An 18,925-nucleotide genomic window follows, 5' to 3' on the forward strand; every position below is an offset into this window, starting at 1 on the left:
GCCCTGCTGTGCCTCCCACCCGTGGCTGGGCCTGGTCCACCACTTCTCACCTCTCCCCACTCCTTTCTGGCCCACTCCTCGCTTCCCAATAGGAATTGGCTTCCGTCCCACAGATCAGAACCAGCTCTAGGACAGGGTCTCCTGATGGCTTCAATGAACGCTGAAGAACCCTACAGGTGCCCGGGAGCCTTTGGCAGAGTGCAGGCTCTATTTTTAGGATAAGCTCAACTCAGCCCTCCATGCCAGGATGCCCGCCTTCTCAGCTCCATCCAAGCCCTGCAGGCCTGTGAATGGTGGTCTAGACAGGCCCAGGCCCCACAGGCCTGAGAACCGCCCCTGCTGGATGGAGAGAGGAGAGGCCTCCCAAATGTGCATACACAGAGTCCTGGACACAAGCCAGCGGGGAGCCCAGGGCCTGTGTGGGCAGCTGAAACAGGATGGAGTTTTCCCCTAAAGCTCTAACCCACTGGCTCTGGCCTCCCAACCACCCTGATTTTCTTTGTCCATCTACTACTTCATTCATCTGCCTCTGTGGGTCTTTACTATCTTTGTGCTGGGTGAGGAGATGGTCAGGAGGCCATTGCTAGACCCAGCAGTGGTTTCCTAGCCCTCCTTCCCCTTCTCACTGTAGGACAGCTCTAGGCAGCCCATGGCTGAGGCCACACTGAACACCTGACCCAGCAGCAAACCTGTCCCTTTGCTTCTGTCAGAATAGCTCCAGAGGGACTGGGAATATGGCCTAGTGGCAAGAGTGCTTCACTCAAATACATAAAGCCCTGGGTTCGATTCCCCAGCACCACATATATAGAAAACAGCCAGAAGTGGCACTGTGGCTCAAGTGGCAGAGTTCTAGCCTTGAGCAAAAAAGAAGCCAGGGGGCTGGGGATATGGCCTAGTGGTAGAATGCTTGCCTTTCATACATGAAGCCCTGGGTTCAATTCCTCAGCACCATGTATATAAAAAATGGTCAGAAGTGGCGCTGTGGCTCAAGTGGCAGAGTGCTAGCCTTGAGAAAAAAAAAAAGAAGCCAGGGGCAGTGCTCAGGCCCCGAGTCCAAGCCCCAGGACTGGCAACAAAAGACAAAACAAATAAACAGAAAAAGATGCATTATACTTACAAACTGATATGTTGGATTGAAATTCCTTTGAACAACTACTTAAGGTTAATAAAAATTAATAAAAATAAAAAAGAATATCTCCAGAGGGGCTGGGAATGTGGCTCAGTGGTAGAGTGCTCGTCTAGCATGCATGAAGCCCTGGGTTCAATTCCTCAGCACCACCTAAACAGAAAAAGCCAGAAGTGGCGCTGTGGCTCAAGTGGTAGAGCGCTAGCCTTGAGCAAAAAAGAAGCCAGGGACAGTGCTCAGGCCCTGAGTCCAAGCCCTAGGACTGGCAAAAAAAAAAAAAAAAAAAAAGTATCTCCAGAATGCAGCCACTCCTCACCCCTGCCACCCCACTGCTTGCCTACAGCCTGGCCGAGCAGGGCTCCTGGCTGTGTCCTCAGCCCTGCAATCATCCTCTCTCCTGGGCTCCACGAGGTGCTGGAGACTCAGGGGGAGGTGAGGCCTGCCCCGCCCAGTCGCTGTGTGCTCCTGCCTCATGACCTGTGCCCTGGCTGTCCCCATTCGGGAGCCATCTCCTTGTGGGTCACCTCCACTCCTCCCTCACCTCCTCAGAGCTTCACCCAGACAGCAGCTGCTCAGGGAGGCCTTCCCTGGTTCCACTGAACGTTGGAGATGCCCACAAACCCCACTTTCCAAACAACATAGGAGGAGGATCTTGTTTGGTTGGTTTTTGTTGTCTTTTCCGCCCTCGACACCGTGATTTGGGAGGGCAGGATTTTTTCTGTTTAATCCACTGCCTTTAGCCCACAGAGACAGGGTTATTGAATGAGTGGATGGCTTGTGGGCTGACATAATAGTAAAAAAATACAAAAAAAAATCTATCCCTGCCCCATTTCTTTCCTGGTCATTTCTTTCCTGTTCTTACAGAGCCACAGAGGAGAAAAAAACAAAACCAACATATTGTTATGGGCTGAGGATGGGGCCCAGGTTACAGCCCTGGGTAGGCACCTCTGCCTCCGAAAGGGCACGCTTCTCTGCTGCTGGATCAGGTAGGCCCTCTTTCCACCCGTCGCCTTCCCTCATGCTACTTTCCCTTTCACCTGAGCCATGAGCTCAGGACAGTAAGGATCTGCCTCAGGTAGACTGGTTATAGGAATGAATGACTTTGATCCTGGCTACCCCATGGGGATGTAGGGCAAGGTGGGGAAAAGCCCTCTGGGTCTCAGTTTCCTCCTCTGTAAAGTGAGGAAATGAGTCTGAGGACAGAGGGATGGAGAAATGGTGCAGGGGGACTCAGAAGAGGATCCTGACTTAGTCTGAGTGTAGGGGCAGTTTCCAGGAGGAAGGACACCTTCGCCAGTTCCTGGGGACACGGAGCCTTCCCTGGGCTGGGTGCCCGGATGTGGGCACCTAACAGCACAGTGCCCAGGCCTCCTTCGCACGAGAGGCTGGGGAGCCTCTCAGGGAGTTTCCCATCCGTCACCATTCTCTGAGCCCATGGACTACGTGCTGTGTGCTCACTGGAGGCAAATGTTCCCACAGTGGCTCCCCCCTCAGATCAGGAAAGGTCCCTGTGTCAAAGGACCCCCAGGGATAGGTCTGAACCTAACCTCTCATGGTAGGAACTATCATCCCCATTTGACAGATACAGCTCCCAGCTGGCCTCTGTAGATAGAGGCAGGGGTCCAATCCAATTCTGCCATTTCCAATGCTCTCTCTAGTCAGGCAGGGTGTGAACTAATGGAGAGTCAGATTAAGGAAAGGTTTGTCATCTGGACCAAGAAAAAAAAAATCAGAGCTAGATGAGAGTAAGGGTGGGGACGCTGAAGGAAGAGTGGACCCATTCCGGAGTAGTTGGGGTGTCTTTCCCGACTCTTCCCTACACTTCCCCGACTCCGACGTCTCTTGACTTTCCCACTGCTGGTCTGTATACTTCCCACACTCAGACACACAACTGGGGTGACAGCCGTCAGGACCTTGAGGTTCAGTCCCAGACACTTCTTAGCTAGGCCACCTTCGATTCCATCCTCTTTCTGAGTTTTACTCTTCTCACCTGTTTTTTGTTTTGTTTTTTTAAAGAGAGCCAGATAAACTTCTCTCTTGTTGAGTTTCTGGACAGAGGCTCTGAGAATCCTTGCCAACTCTGAAGTCCCGGTGCTTGGAGTTCCTATTATCAGCAAGCCCGGGAATCGGTTGGGAAGGGGTTAAGTGGAGACCCTGCCTCCCAGACAGGAGCCAATCCCGGCTGCAGGGGGCGGAGTCGAGCTCCGGCTGGGAACGGGAGCTGGAGCTGTTGGTCAGATGCTGCCTAGGCGAGGGAACCGGAGCTGCTGCTGGCCCGGATTGGGGTCATGGGGCCGGGGAGTTGGTGCTGAAGTCCTGCCCGCTGCACCGCGACGGCTGCAAGCCCAAGCGTGCAGGGCAGCTGCGGAGCCAGAGAGGGGCTGCGAGCAGTGCCTGGGCACGTGGAGCCAGCAGACTGGAAGAGGATCAGGACCCCCAGACAGGAGAACCTGGCTACACCCAGGCCCTGCCTCCCCCAGGCTGTGATGGTTCACATCGGTGTAGGGTCGTCTGATTTTAGCGCCAGCGGTTGTTGTAGGGGTAGCCAGGGCTGCTCAGGGGCTGATCTACAGCTGGAAGAGTCGGAGAGATCAGCTCTGCTTCTACCAGCTCTGACCAAGCTGCCTTCTGTGGGAGCACTGACCAGTGGCAGGCAGCTTTCCTCCCCATCGAGGGCAAGGTCAGGCAGAGGGCCATGGCCTTGAAGTCTGGACAAGGGTTGCATCTGCCTGAGTAGTGCCCTGGACAGGAGCCCCGATGGGAGGGCACAGGCTGGCATAGGAAAGCAGGTCTAGCATGCTGGGTCCTCAGTTGCTTCCCATGGGTGTGGCCTGAGACTCCCTGTTGGAACTTGGGCAAGGGTCCTGCCCTTAGTGGGCCTCGGTCTTTCTATCTGTACAATGAGTGCACTGGTCTAGACGGTTGGTCCCAGCTCTAGACGCCCCCTCCTCCTGCCTGGCACCCAGGCACCCAGCTTGCCTGGCCCTGGCTGTGACTGGCTATATGCAGTGGAGAAGGAAGGTTCTCTGGCTGGCACTGTCAGCCTCCTGGCTCCTGCTTGTCCTCCTGGGAGGCGCCCCCCTTCTTCGCCTGGCAGTGCCCCCTAAGCCTCATCCAGGGTCCCCCCAAGGCTGGCCCCGCTGGTTGGATGCAGCACTCCTGCAGAGTTTCTCCCAGCCTGAAGAGCTCCCCAAAGACGCCTCCCAGCCTCCCCCGGTCCCCCACAGCGGCAGTTGCAACTGGGGGACCTGCTTTGACACCTCCAAGTGCAGGCGTGATGGCCTCAAGGTCTTCACGTACCCAGCAGCTGGCCCCACCTCTGAGCTGCATGGCAGGATCCTGGCCTCCCTGGAAGGCTCCCGCTTCCACACACACAGCCCGACAGAGGCCTGTCTCCTCCTCGTCCTCCTCTTCCCTGGCAGGGATGCCTGGGCCCCACCGAGCAGCCCACAACCTCCACACTGGAACGGGGGCAGGAACCATCTGGTTCTCAGTCTGCATCCAGCCCCCTGCCCCTGGGACTCATGGCTGGCACGGGCGATGGTGGCAGAGGCCAGCCCCATGGTGGATACCTTCCGGCCGGGCTTCGACGTGGCACTCCCGCTTCTCCCTGAAGCCCACCCATTTCGAGGTGGGAATCCTGGCCAGCTGCGGCAGTACAGCCCTCACCCGGGGGAAGCCCTGCTAGCCCTGGCAGAAGAGAGAGGCAGATGGCGCATGGCTAGAATCAACGCCTCTGACTGCCCCTGGGATGGGCAGTGTGAGCAAGACCCTGGACCGCATCAGTAAGTGAATCTTCCCTCTGGGGGGCTGCACGGGAGGGGACGGGGACTGAGATGAATGGCTGGACGGAGATGGCGAAGGAGCGAATCCTTAGGTCTCACCTGCCATAGGTGGGAGTAGCCTTAGGCAGCAGAAAGCAGTTCCACCCAGATGATTTGCCTCCAGGAGTATCCAAGACCGATTTTCAATTCTCCTTCAGAGAACTTTAAAAGCAACACGGGGACTCACTCTCCTACTTGCTCCCTTTTGAAGATTGCAGTCCTTCCTATTAATTTTTGTAACATAGATTTATACAAAGCTAAACACTTTTGTGTCTATGATACTGAGGATTGAACTCAGGGCCTCTAGCTTGCAAACACCAGAGCCCTGCCCTAGTTTCTTTTGCCTGTAGTTTGTTTTACAGATAAGGTCTGGGGCTTTTTGCCAGGTCCTGGCCTCAGGCTACACTCCTTCTCTCTCCACCTCTGTCAGAGGAGTGCCTCCACTCCCAGACTTTAAACACTTTGATAAATAATGATAATATCAAATAAAATGGTGTCTATTGCTATCATTTAGACGTTTGTATAATGAACACTAGAGCTAAGAGGAATTAAGGAACTCATCTGTGGCTACTCAGCCAGAGCAAACACAGCCAGTATTTTAATCTATAGTTAAAACTCTCATGCTGCAAGTTTTGAGTTGCAGTTCATAACCAACCCTGTCAACTACTTCTGAAGGGCCAAGGAAGTTCAGAACTAGTCCTAGCTGGAAGCTGCTCCTGTGTCTAACTTTGCACATTAAGCTCTCAAGGAATCAGCCCTCAGTGATAGCAAGCATAACTTGCACGGATCTAAAGAAGAACTTCCTGCCAGTGAGAGCAACTGAATGTAGATTAGGGGGATGGGGTTAGGGAAGATGGGGTACTGAGGTTTTCGATCCCTTTGGGCTAGCTGGGGTGATACACTTCTGTGATAAAGTAGCTACCCTCCCAAGCTCCTAAACAGCTCTGGAGGCTGCCTCCTGGAGGCTGACAGAAGCCCCTCTCCCTCTCCATCCCCCCCACCCCCAGACCAGAGAAGGAGACTCCCTGGGAGGCCTCCCCCCCCTCCTCACTCAGTCTCAACCATTAGAACAACATGGCTATTCTGAGTTCTACTTCCTCCTGGGAATTCCTCACGTGGCCAAGCTCCAGTTTTGGCTCTGCTTGGGGATCCTGGGGCTTCTCTCTCACGAGGCTTCTGTGGGAAAGGCCCCACCACACCTCCCTAAGGCCAGGGTGGGTTAAGTAGGGAAGCCTGGTCATTCCCTTCTGCAGGGTCCTGTTTCTAGGGTCCTGGGCACAGTTGAAGTGCTCAGATGACAGACGATCAGCTCTGGAGACACGATTCTCTAGTCACACTGCCTTCCCTCCCTTTTCTGTCTTTCCTTCTACTGGGCCTTTGAGTTCAGGGCCTTGTGCTTGCTTGGTTTGCTTGAGAGGATGGTGCTCTACCACTTGAGCCATGCCTTCAATCCTGCTTTTTGCTAGTTAATTGAAGATGGAGTCTCTCAATTTTTCTGCAGAACCTCAGCCTCCAGAGTAATTAGGATTACAGGTGTGAGCCACCAGTACCTGGCTGTGTTTTTGTTGTTGTTTATTTGTTTTTGAGACTGTGTAGCTCATGGAGATTCTGCTCCTCCTACCTCGTGAGCGCTGGGATCGCAGGTGTGTGCCACCACACCAGGCATTTCTGGCTTGGGCCCTGGGCTGTGCTCTTGCTGGAGGGAAGTTTGAGCTGACTTTGGTTACCGCTAGATGGATTTGGTCATCAGGGAATCAGAAAACAGTTTCAGTCTGAACTGCTCTGAGAAATTGGAAGTTGAGGAGCTTATAAAGTCATTGAATATTTACTGATAGGTCTAAAATGGGACAGAATTTGCCATGGAGTCTAGGAGGTTTCATCTTTGGTCTCTGTCCACCTGCAAGTAAACCAGTCCCGTCATTTCCCTGCATAGCTTGGGCCTCAGTTGCTCAGGATAGCTGCCTGGGTCAAGAGAATGAATGCATGCCTAGGGTCAAAGGGAGACACGGAGGCTGACAACCATGGGGTGGGGGGGAGGGGGGGACAGACCCCAGACAGTGGCCTGAATAAACAAGCCCTGGCCAGAGAAAGGAGCAATTCACAGCCCCTGCCACTGCCCCACATTGACTTCTCTGGCTGGAGAGGGGGTGGAGCTGGGGCTCTGGCATCCGGAAGGCTTGGGCAGGACCGGGCACTGTGCAGGCATTTCACCTGCCCTGTACCCTTCAAGCGAGGCAGTTAACCCCATTTCAGGGCTTAGGAAACTAGGCTCAGGGCTGGGGATATGGCCTAGTGGCAAGAGTGCTTGCCTTGTGTACATGAGGCCCTGGGTTCGATTCCCCAGCACCACATATATAGAAAATGGCCAGAAGTGGCGCTGTGGCTCAAGTGGCAGAGTGCCTTGAGCACAAAGAAGCCAGGGACAGTGCTCAGGCCCTGAGTCCAAGCCCCAGGACTGGCAAATTAAAAAAAAAAAAAAAAAAGAAAGAAACTAGGCTCAGAGAGGTGGCCTGAGGGTGCTGAGAGCCTTTGGTGACAAGGTCCCCCACCTTCGCACCCCCCACCCTCCTTCTGACCAGATGCCTGAAAGCGGGGAGTTGGAATTAAAGCCTGGACGTCTGGCTCTAAAGCTTCTGTTTTTCCACCTTGGCTGAATAGCCCTCTGTTGCTTTGGAATAAGGGCCCACCCATTGAAATTGTTTTTTATTTATTTTTATGAATAGGTAATTCATTCACATGGTACAGAATTCCAAAGGTACAAAAGTGCACAGTAAAAAGTCTCCTTCCCAGCCCCAACTGCCGACCACCCAGTTCTCCTTCCTGAGGCCAAACACCATTTCATTTCATGTGTGTCTCCTCTGAGAAGCTCTGTGTATACAAACAAAGTATGTAGATATCACACACACACACACACACACACACACACACACACACACACACACACTGTCCATTGGACTTAGTAGGTACTGTGTCTAAGGCAAAGATACTGAGGTGAAGTGATAGAGGAGGTCCTGGGGTGGTGGAGGAGGTCTTCTCATGGGGGAGGGGGTCCTGAGGTGGTGGAGGAGGTACTGAGTTAGCAGAGGGGGTCCTGAGGTGGTGGTGGAGGTTCTGAGGTGGCAGAGGGGGTCCTCACGTGGTGGAGGGGGTCCTCACGTGGTGGAGGGGTCCTGGGGTGGGGGAGGGGTCCTGGGTTTTATCTCATAGCTTCCTCCATGGGGAGGCTGGTGAATACCTGAGTACCTGAGAAGGCTGGGGTCCCCTGGACACCCCTTAAGCAGCCCCTAGAAGTGTTTCAAATAACTGAGGTCTGTAGTTGGCACATCTCCCTCCTTGCTCTGCCCCAGCCCTCTCCAGGACTCCGTCTCCTCATTTGTCAGTGCGTGTTTGTCCGGAGGCTGTCCCAGGTCGGCTTCTGGAAGACCAGAGCTGGGAAGCTGCTGAGCCCAAAGTCCTTCTGCCCAGCGGGGTCACAGGCACCGGTTCCCTGAGTGGGCAATCCGGCCCCTCCCTCAGGCCCGCCATGGGGCTGGGGACCGGGACTGAGGGGGGAGGAACAGAGGAGGCCTGTCCTGAGGCTGAGGGGGCCTCTGGCAGGAGGTTCCTGTGTGGTTCCAGGCCAGAGGCCCAGCCTAGCTCATGACAGAGAGGCCTTTGATGGGCCAGAGTCCTGGGGTGGGGAAGGCTGGATGTGGAAGCCACTCAGGTGGAGGGGTGCCTCAGAGTCTTCGTGTGGCAGAACGGAAATGGAAGAAACCTGAGCCATCAGGCCCCTTCCAGTTTGCCATAATTGAGGAAACTGAGGCCCAGTGAAGAGAAAGGAGGTGTCTAAGGCTGCCAAGGGCAGAGAGGAAGCTAGAGCCAGGGCTCCTGTCTCCCTGTGTCAGCACATGGCTGCTGCAGTCTGTTGAGCTCAGAGAACACTCCATGGTGGGTGTGCAAGAAGCCAGGCTGGGGGACGGGCAGCTACCCCAGACTCATGCATATGGGGACCCCTCTTGTGCCTCCTTAGGAATGATCCCCAAGAAACGCTGCCCAATGCCACTTTCTGCCTCATCCCTGGCCGCCGTCCAGAAGCCTCGCGCTTCCTCCAAGCTCTGCAGGTACAGCCCCGCGTGGGCACCCCGTTCCTCTGTCTCCTCTGGAGCTGGCAGGTGCACTGGCCTGGGGCACGCTGTATCTGTCTAGCTCTTTACTCTGGGGATCGGCTTGCCTGTGGCCATGTTCATACCTCCTGCAGAACAATACTCCGTCCCTGCTCCCCCACCTCCAAAAGAAGCATTTTTCTTCCTCTCTGCCCCTTTGCCTCTCACAGCAGCAGCTGCTGGCCCCAGGCGGGCAGGGGGCTGAGTGTGTGCAGGGTGGACACGGGCCCCCTGGTAACTTCCCTGTCTCCCAGGCTGGCTGTATCCCCGTGCTCTTGAGCCCTCGCTGGACGCTGCCCTTCTCCGAGGTCATCGACTGGACCAAGGCAGCCATAATAGTTGATGAAAGGCTCCCACGTCAGGTAGCTCAAGGCCCTGTCCGTGGGGTGGAGGGGACCCTTAGAATCCTGGGCTCCAGGCTGGTTAGTCTTCATTTCTATCCTCCCATCTATGTTTCTATTAACAAGTTTCCTCCAAGCTCCAAGTCTCTCTCTAGCATTCCCATGAAATTAGATGGAGATTGAGACTCCTGGGGGTACTCCTGATCTTCTTTCCAACTCAGTTTCCCCATCTGGGATATTAAACCATATTATCTCCACAGGGCTGAGCTCCAGTGGCTCGTGACTGTTTATAAACATTCAATTTAAGGGAAAGCTACAAAACAACCCCAAATCAGAGTGCCTCTGTGGGACTTGGGATGCGAAAGCAAAATGCACAGTGGACTCTGATCTGATGAAATCTAATTTTCCCCAGCTCTGAAAAACATATGTGACTCTGCCTGGCGTCCTCTGAGGACGGAAAGTGGTATGGAGTTAATAAAAGCCATCATCTAATAACTGAGCTTCTGCACAGGCTAAGTACCTGGTGAGCTTCATCTAATTTAATCCCTCCCAGCACTCTTGGGAGATACCATTATCCCCATTTCACAGATGCGGACACAGCCTTCCTTGTGCAGTAGCTTAACCACAATGAAGCAGCCTTTAAGCCCAGCTGGTGAATCCAAACTCAACTGCCTCAGGTGTGGTTAAGAGTGGCCACTGCTCACCCACTTGAGATCTGTGGAAAGAGAACAAACATCTGATTCCAGAACATCCAACCTCAATTTCTCCCTTCCAGGGCCTCACGAAGTCCTGTTCTCCCTCCATGCTGCAGGTCCTGGCCGCCCTACAGGAGATTCCCGCTGAGCGGGTTCTGGCCTTCCGGCAGCAGACACAGTTCCTGTGGGATGCCTACTTCTCCTCAGTGGAGAAGGTCATTTATACGACTCTGGAGGTGAGGGGGTCACCGGTCAGGGGCCTGGACGCCTGCTTCTTCCCACCCCTTTCTTTCCTTCTCTTCCTGGATATCTCAGATCCAGCTATGAGATCGTGGGCATATTTCTGTCCAGTCTTGACCTGGTTTCCCCTCTCTATAGAGTAGACTACTGTGGCAAATGGATTGAAAGCATGTGCCAACTCCGTGCGGGGTGGAGCGCAAACCTCAGATTCTTCAGATTCTGTGTCCTGAATGGCATGGCCACTTAGCAATGTCTGCCTGGAAGGGGGAAAGAAAGGGAGGCATGGAGTCGATGCTACAGACCACCCTCAAGGATGGCCCCTCCTCTGGACTTCTCAGCCTTTCTTCTCCCCTCCTCCCACCCAGGGTCTTCCCATGGCAAAGCCTGAAAGAGGGGGTGAGGTGGCTATTCCAGGTCCTCAGTTCCACAGGCCCAGCTACAGGGCCTGCTATGCCAGGGGCCACACTAGCTACTCCCTGTCCTCTCACAGATTATTCAAGACCGGATCTTTGCTGCATCTGCTCACCCCTCACTGCTGTGGAACAGCCCCCCAGGGGCACTCTTGGCCCCACCCACTTTTTCCATGAGTCCCTGGGACTTCCCTTTCTACCACCTGCAACTGGGTATGTCCTGGGTATGTCTCAGCTCTCCTCGGGTCTGTCCCCACCCTGTCGGGACCCTGCTTGAGCCCCTAACATCTCTCCTGGATCTTGGGATGAATGGAGGACCCCAAGACAGTCCGCTCTGCTTTCTTCCCTCCTGAAAGCCCGTGTTTTCTTTCTCCAGGCTCCCAGCCTGAGGACAGATTCAGCGCCCTGATCTGGGTGGGGGCTCTTGGCCAGGCCCCCCTGAAGCTCATCCAGGCAGTGGCAGGCTCCCAGCACTGTGCCCAGGTTTGCTCCCTTGACTCCTTGCTAGAGTCCTAGGATTTAGGGTGGGGGCAAGAAACAGACCAGGCCCCTTCTAGACACCTAGACCCCAACGATGAGCATATATTTTGTGGGGGAGACATAGGGAGGATTTCTTGCTCCCTTCCTCTCCTTTGGGAGAGGCTAGAGAAGTAAACAGTCACTCACTCATTCATCCCTTCATTCACTCACTCCTCGGTCGTTTTTCTGAGCCAAGCCCTGGATCAATGCTGAGGATGCAAAAAGAAGTGGGAGAGGATTCCACCCAAGATTCAGGTTCCTCTAGCATTCCCTGGCTGTCAAATCTGGCTCCTGGGAAAGTCAGGTAAATGCTCAGAGGAAGGACGTTCAGAAAGAGCCCAGGAGCAGCCGCTCCAGAGAGGCAAAGCCAGTGGAGAACGTAACCCTTGGAGAAGATGCAGCTGGGCATGGGGTTGAGGCCAAGGGTAGGGACCACCACAACTGTACCACAACACTTACCTTCCAGAAGGCCAGAGGCAGGGACAGGGCATCAAGAAAAGATTCTTTTTTTTTTTTTTTGGCCAGTCCTGGGCCTTGGACTCAGGGCCTGAGCACTGTCCCTGGCTTCTTCCCGCTCAAGTCTAGCACTCTGCCACTTGAGCCACAGCGCCGCCTCTGGCCGTTTTCTGTATATGTGGTGCTGGGGAATCGAACCTAGGGCCTCGTGTATCCGAGGCAGGCACTCTTGCCACTAGGCTATATCCCCAGCCCAAGAAAAGATTCTTGCATCTGAGCACCAACGTAGGAAAAGGCATGCTTCTGGTCCATGTTCTTTCCACTCTGAGACCCTGGATTCCATCAATGCTTTCCACTTTCTTCTTAGATTGTGGTTCTCTGGAGCAGTGAAAGGCCACTCCCACCCCAGTGGCCAGAGTCAGCAGTGCCCTTGACCGTCATTGAGGGGTGCAGGAAGGTGAGGAAGGCGCAGGGCATGGAAGGAGTGGGCTCTTGTGGGGGATGGGGGGGGACTGGGGAGAGCACACTCGCGGAGTGTTCGGCTCACTTGAGCCTGAGCTGAGCTGCATTTCAAAGTGGGGGTGGGGGGGGCTGAAGAAGTTGGATCATGGGTTCTGGCTGAGGTCTAATATCTATGATTCTTTCTGCTCCCTGGTCCTGGCAGCTGGTGTTTCCAGAGCACTGGGGCCCATGTGGTGGGAGGCAGAGGAGAGCACAGATGTCCCAGAAGGAGAAGGAGGAGAACCCTGAGCTCCTGGGGGAGTCTGAACAGAGGGCAGGAAATTAGGCTGGAAAAGGGTAGTTTCTGGAAACCTGAGTGGGAGGCTGCGCTGGCTGTGTACTTTATTTATATATATATATTTTTTTTTTATTATCAAACTGAATTACAGAGAGGTTACAGTTTCATACATTAGGCATTGGATACATTTCTTGTACTGTTTGTTATCTCGTCCCTCATTACCCCCTCCTCCCTCCCCCTTTCCCTCCCCCCGCCATGAGTTGTTCAGTTGTTCAGTTCATTTTCACCAAACAGTTTGTAAGTATTGCTTTTGTAGTTGTTTGTCTTTGGCTGTGTACTTTAGGGCGCACTCTTTAACCTCTAGACTTGTGGTGGGGTTGTACTTTTTATTGTTATTATGAAGGTGCTGTACAGAGGGGTTATAGTTACATAAACCAGGTAAAGAATACATTTTTCGGGCTGGGAATATGGCCTAGTGGTAGAGTGCTTGCCTCACAGGCAAAAAGCCCTGGGATCAATTCCTCAGCACCACATATACAGAAAGAGCTGGAAGTGGAGCTGTGGCTCAAGTGGTAGAGTGCTAGCCTTGAGCAAAAAGAAGCCAGGGACAGTGCTCAGGCCCTGAGTTCAAGCCCCAGGGCTGGAAAAAAAATTTTTTTGCTCTCTCCCTTGGTTTGTTTTTTTAAATGAGGGTGTTTGCCAGCCCCTTTTTGGGTTGATGTAAACGGAACCCAGGATCTTAAAACTGAATGAACCCTAGGTGCCAGCGGCTCACACCTGTAATCGTAGCTTACTCAGGAGGCTGAGATCTGAGAATCACTGTTTGAAAGCCAGCCTAGGCAAGGAAGTCCATGAGATTCATCTCCAATTAACTAGCAAAAAGTTAACGGTGGAGCTGCGGCTTAAGTGGTAGAGCACTAGGCTTAAGCAGCAAAAGCTAAGGGACAGCGCTCAAGCTCTGAGTTCAAGCCCAGTGCTAGCAAAACAAACAACAACGAAAACTAGGAATATCCCTTAAAGCCAACTGCCCCATTTGACCAAAGAGAAACTGAAATACAGAGAGATAAAATGAGCTCTTGGCAGGTTTGCCATACCCACAGCCCCGCCGGAAGGGCTCCTACTTACTGGAAATGGGGTGGGGGGTTCCTGTGGCTGAGTCGTCCTCACCCTCTCTTTCTGCAGGCCAGTGACCGCTTCTTTCCACACAGTGCCATCAGCACCAATGCCATCCTCAGCCTTGACTCTTGCATCAGTCTCTCCACAAGTGAGGTGAGATCTAGGCTCAAGAGGAGCCCAGTGTGGTAAGGACTGAGTCTCCCCCATCACTCCCCCATTCCTACAGCTGGGAGGATCCAAAGTCCTAAGACCTAGCCTCTTGATTCGGAAACAGTGGGTCTCCTCTGTAGAAACTCAGGAGGGGCCTAACACCAAGGACCCTCAGAAACGATACACGTGTGGTCAACTCTAGGTTGTGGCTCTGCTTCCTACTGCCTTGAGCCCTGCTTTAGCCCCTCAGCCAGCTTAGCCTTGCCATTAGGGAATACAAAGAGGTTCCTTCATTACAGTTCACTTAAATCCCTCTCCAGGTGGACTTTGCCTTCACAGTGTGGCGGAGCTTTCCAGAGCGGATAGTAGGCTTCCTGACATGGAACCACTTGTGGGATGAGACCCAGGGTGTCTGGGGCTACACTGCTAAGATGACCAATGACTTCTCCATGGTTCTCACCACGGCTGCCTTCTACCATAGGTACAAATGCTGGCCCTAGCATAGGAATCAGAGGGTAAGAGACTTTGAGATCCAGGTTTAAGGCTCAGAGCTGCCAGTTCCCAGTTATGTAATCCTGAGCAAATCTCCTCATTTCTGTTGATTTTCCGTTTTCTCATCTGTAAAATGGGGTGTATTAACCTCACATGGCTGTTGTAGTTACCCAGTAAAGTCGCAGGACAAGCATTCTACAAGTAGCTCGTGTTGTTTTAAGTAGCACCATTTATCAGGTGACAGTGTTAGAGCTGGTGTTGGTGACGGGTTGACAAGAGAATGGTCCTGATGCTTTATAAATGTGGGTTGTGTGGGCTGGGGATCGGTCCCAGACCTGTTAGAAGCTTCCTAAAGCCATCAGTCACATATAAAATCAGGAGTGTTGGGTTGGAGCCTGGAGGGTCTCCCTAACAGGTTCTTTTAAAATGTTTGTCTGTGTAATCTGGAACCTTTTGTAGGATTATCTAGGAGCTCTCAGGGAATTTGCAGAATGAAGACTAACCCTTGTGTTATGCGAGGCTTACTCCTGGCAACATGAGCCTGGTTAATCTACAGCATTTCCTAAAGCTGGGCTTGGAGTGGCCACATCCCATGGCTTTGCACCCAGTGGCTGGCTGCCCTAGGTCTGGGCTCTAACTGAATGTAGACCTTGGCGCCCAGGTTGTGAGCCCCAAGGAGCAAGGAGCTGAGGGAAGGAGAATGGGGGGAGGGAGGGGTGGGAGACAGGCAGGGAGGCAGGTCGACCCACAGGGGCACACACCATTGCCTGAAGACAAGCCAGGGGGCAAATGAGCTCTACTGACACTACAGACAGGGGCTCTCTGAGAGTCACCAGCGGGCTGGGGAGCGGGGCTTTCAGATGTGTGGTGAGGACGGGAATCAAAGGAAGAAGGGTGTGAACCTGGCTGCAGCCTCTCCCTGTCCTCCTCTCCCCACGCCCCCAGATATTACCACACTCTCTTCACCCACTCCATGCCCAAGGCTCTGAGAACCCTGGCAGATGAGGCACCCAGCTGTGTGGACGTGCTGATGAACTTCCTAGCCGCGGCCGTCACCAAGCTGCCCCCTATCAAGGTGCCCTATGTCCGGAGGCGCCAGGAGGACACCCCCCTGGTGAGCGCCGTGGGGGTGGGCTGACACTGGGAGAGCACCCGTTGGGGGAGGGAGAGAGGGAGGGTTCCCGGTCAGTGTCTAATGCCAATCCTTGCTGCGGGGGTGGCGAAGGAACTCCGAGGAACAGAGACGAGACGCCCATGCGTGTGCTTACTCCTCCCCTCTCAGGCTCCGGCGGGTCCCGGGACTGGGCGGGAGCCGCAGCTCCCAGCTCCGGACTGCATCAACCAGGCGGCGGCAGAGTTCGGCCACATGCCCCTGGTGTCCTCTCGCCTGCGCCTGGACCCCGTGCTGTTCAAGGACCCCGTGTCCGGGCAGCGCAAGAAGTACCGCAGCCTGGAGAAGCCCTGGGGAGACTCCCCCGGCCCCGGCCACCTCAAAAGAGCCCTGCCCGCCCGGCAGCCAATCCTGACAGCCCGCGGGCCAAGCGTCAGCTCCCGACCAGCCAATCGAGACTGAGAGCCCCAGGGGGCGGGGCCCCGCGGGGGCGGGGCCTGTGGGGGCGGGGCCGGCAGTGCAGGTGGCCGGGTGCTCCGCGGCGCCGCGGTGCTTCGCCGGAGCTGAACGCCCTCACCCACCCCCGGAGCTGCTGCTTTCCACTTGTCTTTCAGGTCCTTGCGTGGCCCTCACGCCCACCCCCGATGGGTGCAGTCTCCCCGGTGCCGCCCAGGCCCCGCGCTCTTCTCTCGGGTCTGGAGGGACCACCACGAATACTTCAAGAACGGGTAGATGAAAGACTAGCGTAGTGGCTCGCTCCTGTAATCCGAGCTACTCTGGAGGATGAGATCTGAAGACCGGGGTTCAAGGTCAGCCAGGGCAGGAACGTCCGAGAGACATCTCCAGTTAACCAGCAAGAAGCCAGAAGTCGAGATAGGGATCAAGTGGTAGAGCACCAGCCTTGGGCGGAAAAAGCTAAGGAACAGCGCCTAGGCTCCGAGTTCGGGTCCTGGTGCCGGCAGAGACAGAGACTCTGCTTGCGACTGCTTGCTGGTGTGGCAGAAAATGCTGAGAGGCAAAACTTGGACCTCCGTGCCCGCCTCCCACCCCCCCCCCCCCGCGGGTCCCCCGGGTCCCTAGTTACCAGGGCGACGGCCATCTGCTGACGTCTGGCTTGTCAGGCTCCGTCCTCGCACCCCACCAAGAAGCAGAGATGTCCCACTCGGAGAGGTCAGGAGCCTGGGAAGCCAGGGGGACGGCACGAGGCGCAGGCGACCCTCGCCGAGTGAGCCTGGGCCGATCCCGGGCCGGGCCGGCCGCTCCGCCTGCGGAACCCAGGCTGCCCGCCAGAGGGCGCGCGCGCCCGCCGCCGAAGCCGCGGGGGTCCCGGCAGCCGCGCGGGGCCGAGCGGCCCGGGGCGCGGGATGGGGGCTGGAGGCCGGTGCCGCGCGCGGGGTGGTCTGAAACGGTGGGAGGAACCCGGGAGAAGGAGGGCCGTCCCCGGCGCCCTGTAGGTGAGGGCGAGGTGGGGTGGGGGGGGGGGGTAAGGGCGGGGGGCGCTGGCCCTGCGGGGCTCATCCACCTGGAACTGGAATTATCACTTCCGAAATAAAACGCGCGACCTTGCCCCCTCGCACTCGGGCCATAAATATCCTGAGAGCAGCTGCGCGGGGTGGAGCGGGCGGGCGGGCGGGCGGGGGGGGGGGCTCCAGAGCGGGGGAGGGAAGCCCAGCCCACGTCCAGGGTGTCGGGTGTGTTCCAGCTTTGATGCCCGCGGAAACTCCCGTGACTAGGTCCCTGGCTGGAACACGATGTCCCCAGAGGGCACAGGCCTCCCACCCCTCCCCTCCAGCCTGACCTGTGGTCCTGGGAGGACTCAGGTGGCCTCCCTGGGGCCCCGGCACCGCTGGGTGTGCAGGGCGTCCTTTGGGAAAGGGGGGGGGGGGAGTGTCTGATGCTTGAGGCACAAGGGGGACTGGAATTTAAAGGAAGGGGGGGAAGTGGCCTGGCCCAGGGTCGGGAGTAGTTGCGGGTGGGTGAGGAAGCGCACAGGTGCAGCCCGGGCGGCCTTCCAAAGGGTGGGGAGGGCTCCCAAGTACCAGGCCCGGCCACGGGAAAGGGGCAGCGTTCCAATGCAGCTTGGGCACCCAGGAGGCTGCGGTGCCGGTGCCCTGCTGGACTCGGGTTCATACTGTATAAACCTGCAGCTCAGGGGACGCCCCCACCTGCTCTAAGGGGGCGAGGCTGGAGGAATGAGGCAGGAACCCCACACTTTTCACACTAAAGAATGGAGGACAGCTGTGGCAAGTGTCTCCAGAATGGCGGGGCCAGGGAGTACAGAGAGGCCACTGCACTTGATTCTCCGGAGACCGGAGCAGAGTGCTCCACAAGCACCAGCACGGCCCCTCTACTTCCAGACCGATGCTACACTGCTCGTGTGACACAGAGATCAGGAAGGACCCCCTGACCTTCTAGGCCACAGCCAATCCTGTGCCCCGGCTGTAAGGCACACAAAAGCCAGTTCACACAGAAAGGGGAGGCTTGGTGACAAAAGACGATTAATCAGAGCCCCTGGAAAGATCATGAATTCAAGGTCAGCCTAGGATACATACACTGAGACACACACACACACACACACACACACTCCCTTTAAATGGGGCCTGATGCTGGTGGCTCATGCCTGTCATCCTAGCTACTCAGGAGGCTGAGATCTGAGAATCAGGAATCAGGAATGTCCGTGAGATTCTTACCTCCATTTAACCACAGAAAATCAGGAGGGCTGCTGTGGCTCAAGTAGTAGAGCGCTAGTATTGAGCTGAAGAGCTCAGGGGCATTCCCCAGGCCCAGAGTTCAAGCCCCATGACCAAAAACAAACAAACAAACAAAAAAACCTAAATGGATGTTTATTTACTTAAAAGTGGGAAGGGCAACCAGCCAGCCCCTCTGCCTCCCATCAGAGCCCAGAAGACTCAAGCTAGAGGCTGAGAAGCCCACCTGGCCCTTCTCAGGCAGCCTCAGGCCACAGAGTCCCCTCTTTCCAGGACGACGATCAAAGGAACCACTCTCCAACAACCACCAGGTGCTTGGCAGACTTTGGCTCTGTCCTCACAACAACCCTGTGAGGTAGGTGTGACATTCTTGGTCTCCAGACGAGAAGAAGAGGCACAGAAAGGCCAGCTGGCCTAAGGTTACTTGTTTATAATAGCTGGGACAGACTCTGGGCCCAAGGCTTCCAGATAAACTGGGCTGGCTGGCTCTGAGATGGAGGACAGGGTCTCCCGGATGGCAACTTGTAAACAAACACAATGCCAGACCCCAAGTCAGAACTCTTTCCATAAGCCCAGAAAGCCAGGGTCTCCTCCGGGGCCATGGCCTCATCCCTACCTTCTGATCAGGTCACGCTATGCTGGCAACAGAGCTGGCTGGTTTTCAGGCTCTGTAATCCCCTCCAACACTATCAGGACAAGAAAAAAAAAAAAAGGCTCCTCCCCCACCCTGTGGACTCTTGCTTTCCACTGAGGAGGCTCATCTGGATAGATTATGGGAGCTTTTTTAAATTTTCTTCTTCTTTAAGTAGCCCTGGGATTTGGATTGAGGACATCCTACTTCCTAGGCAAGCTC

The 18,925-nt window shown here is 55.3% G+C and overlaps 1 protein-coding gene across 1 annotated transcript; it reads left to right on the forward strand.

The window, feature by feature from the left end:
- The first annotated feature begins 4,109 nt into the window (after positions 1-4,109).
- Positions 4,110-15,840, forward strand: Extl1 (exostosin like glycosyltransferase 1). Its single transcript, XM_048350562.1, has 11 exons — positions 4,110-4,911; positions 8,963-9,053; positions 9,350-9,457; positions 10,248-10,367; positions 10,862-10,994; positions 11,158-11,264; positions 12,124-12,213; positions 13,678-13,764; positions 14,082-14,242; positions 15,199-15,367; positions 15,536-15,840. The coding sequence occupies exons 1-11, from the start codon at positions 4,130-4,132 to the stop codon at positions 15,824-15,826; spliced, it is 2,139 nt and encodes a 712-aa protein (XP_048206519.1). The 5' UTR covers positions 4,110-4,129; the 3' UTR covers positions 15,827-15,840.
- Positions 15,841-18,925: the final 3,085 nt, after the last annotated feature.

Source organism: Perognathus longimembris, chromosome 7 (assembly GCF_023159225.1).
Source record: "Perognathus longimembris pacificus isolate PPM17 chromosome 7, ASM2315922v1, whole genome shotgun sequence".
In the NCBI taxonomy this organism is placed as follows: domain Eukaryota; kingdom Metazoa; phylum Chordata; class Mammalia; order Rodentia; family Heteromyidae; genus Perognathus; species Perognathus longimembris.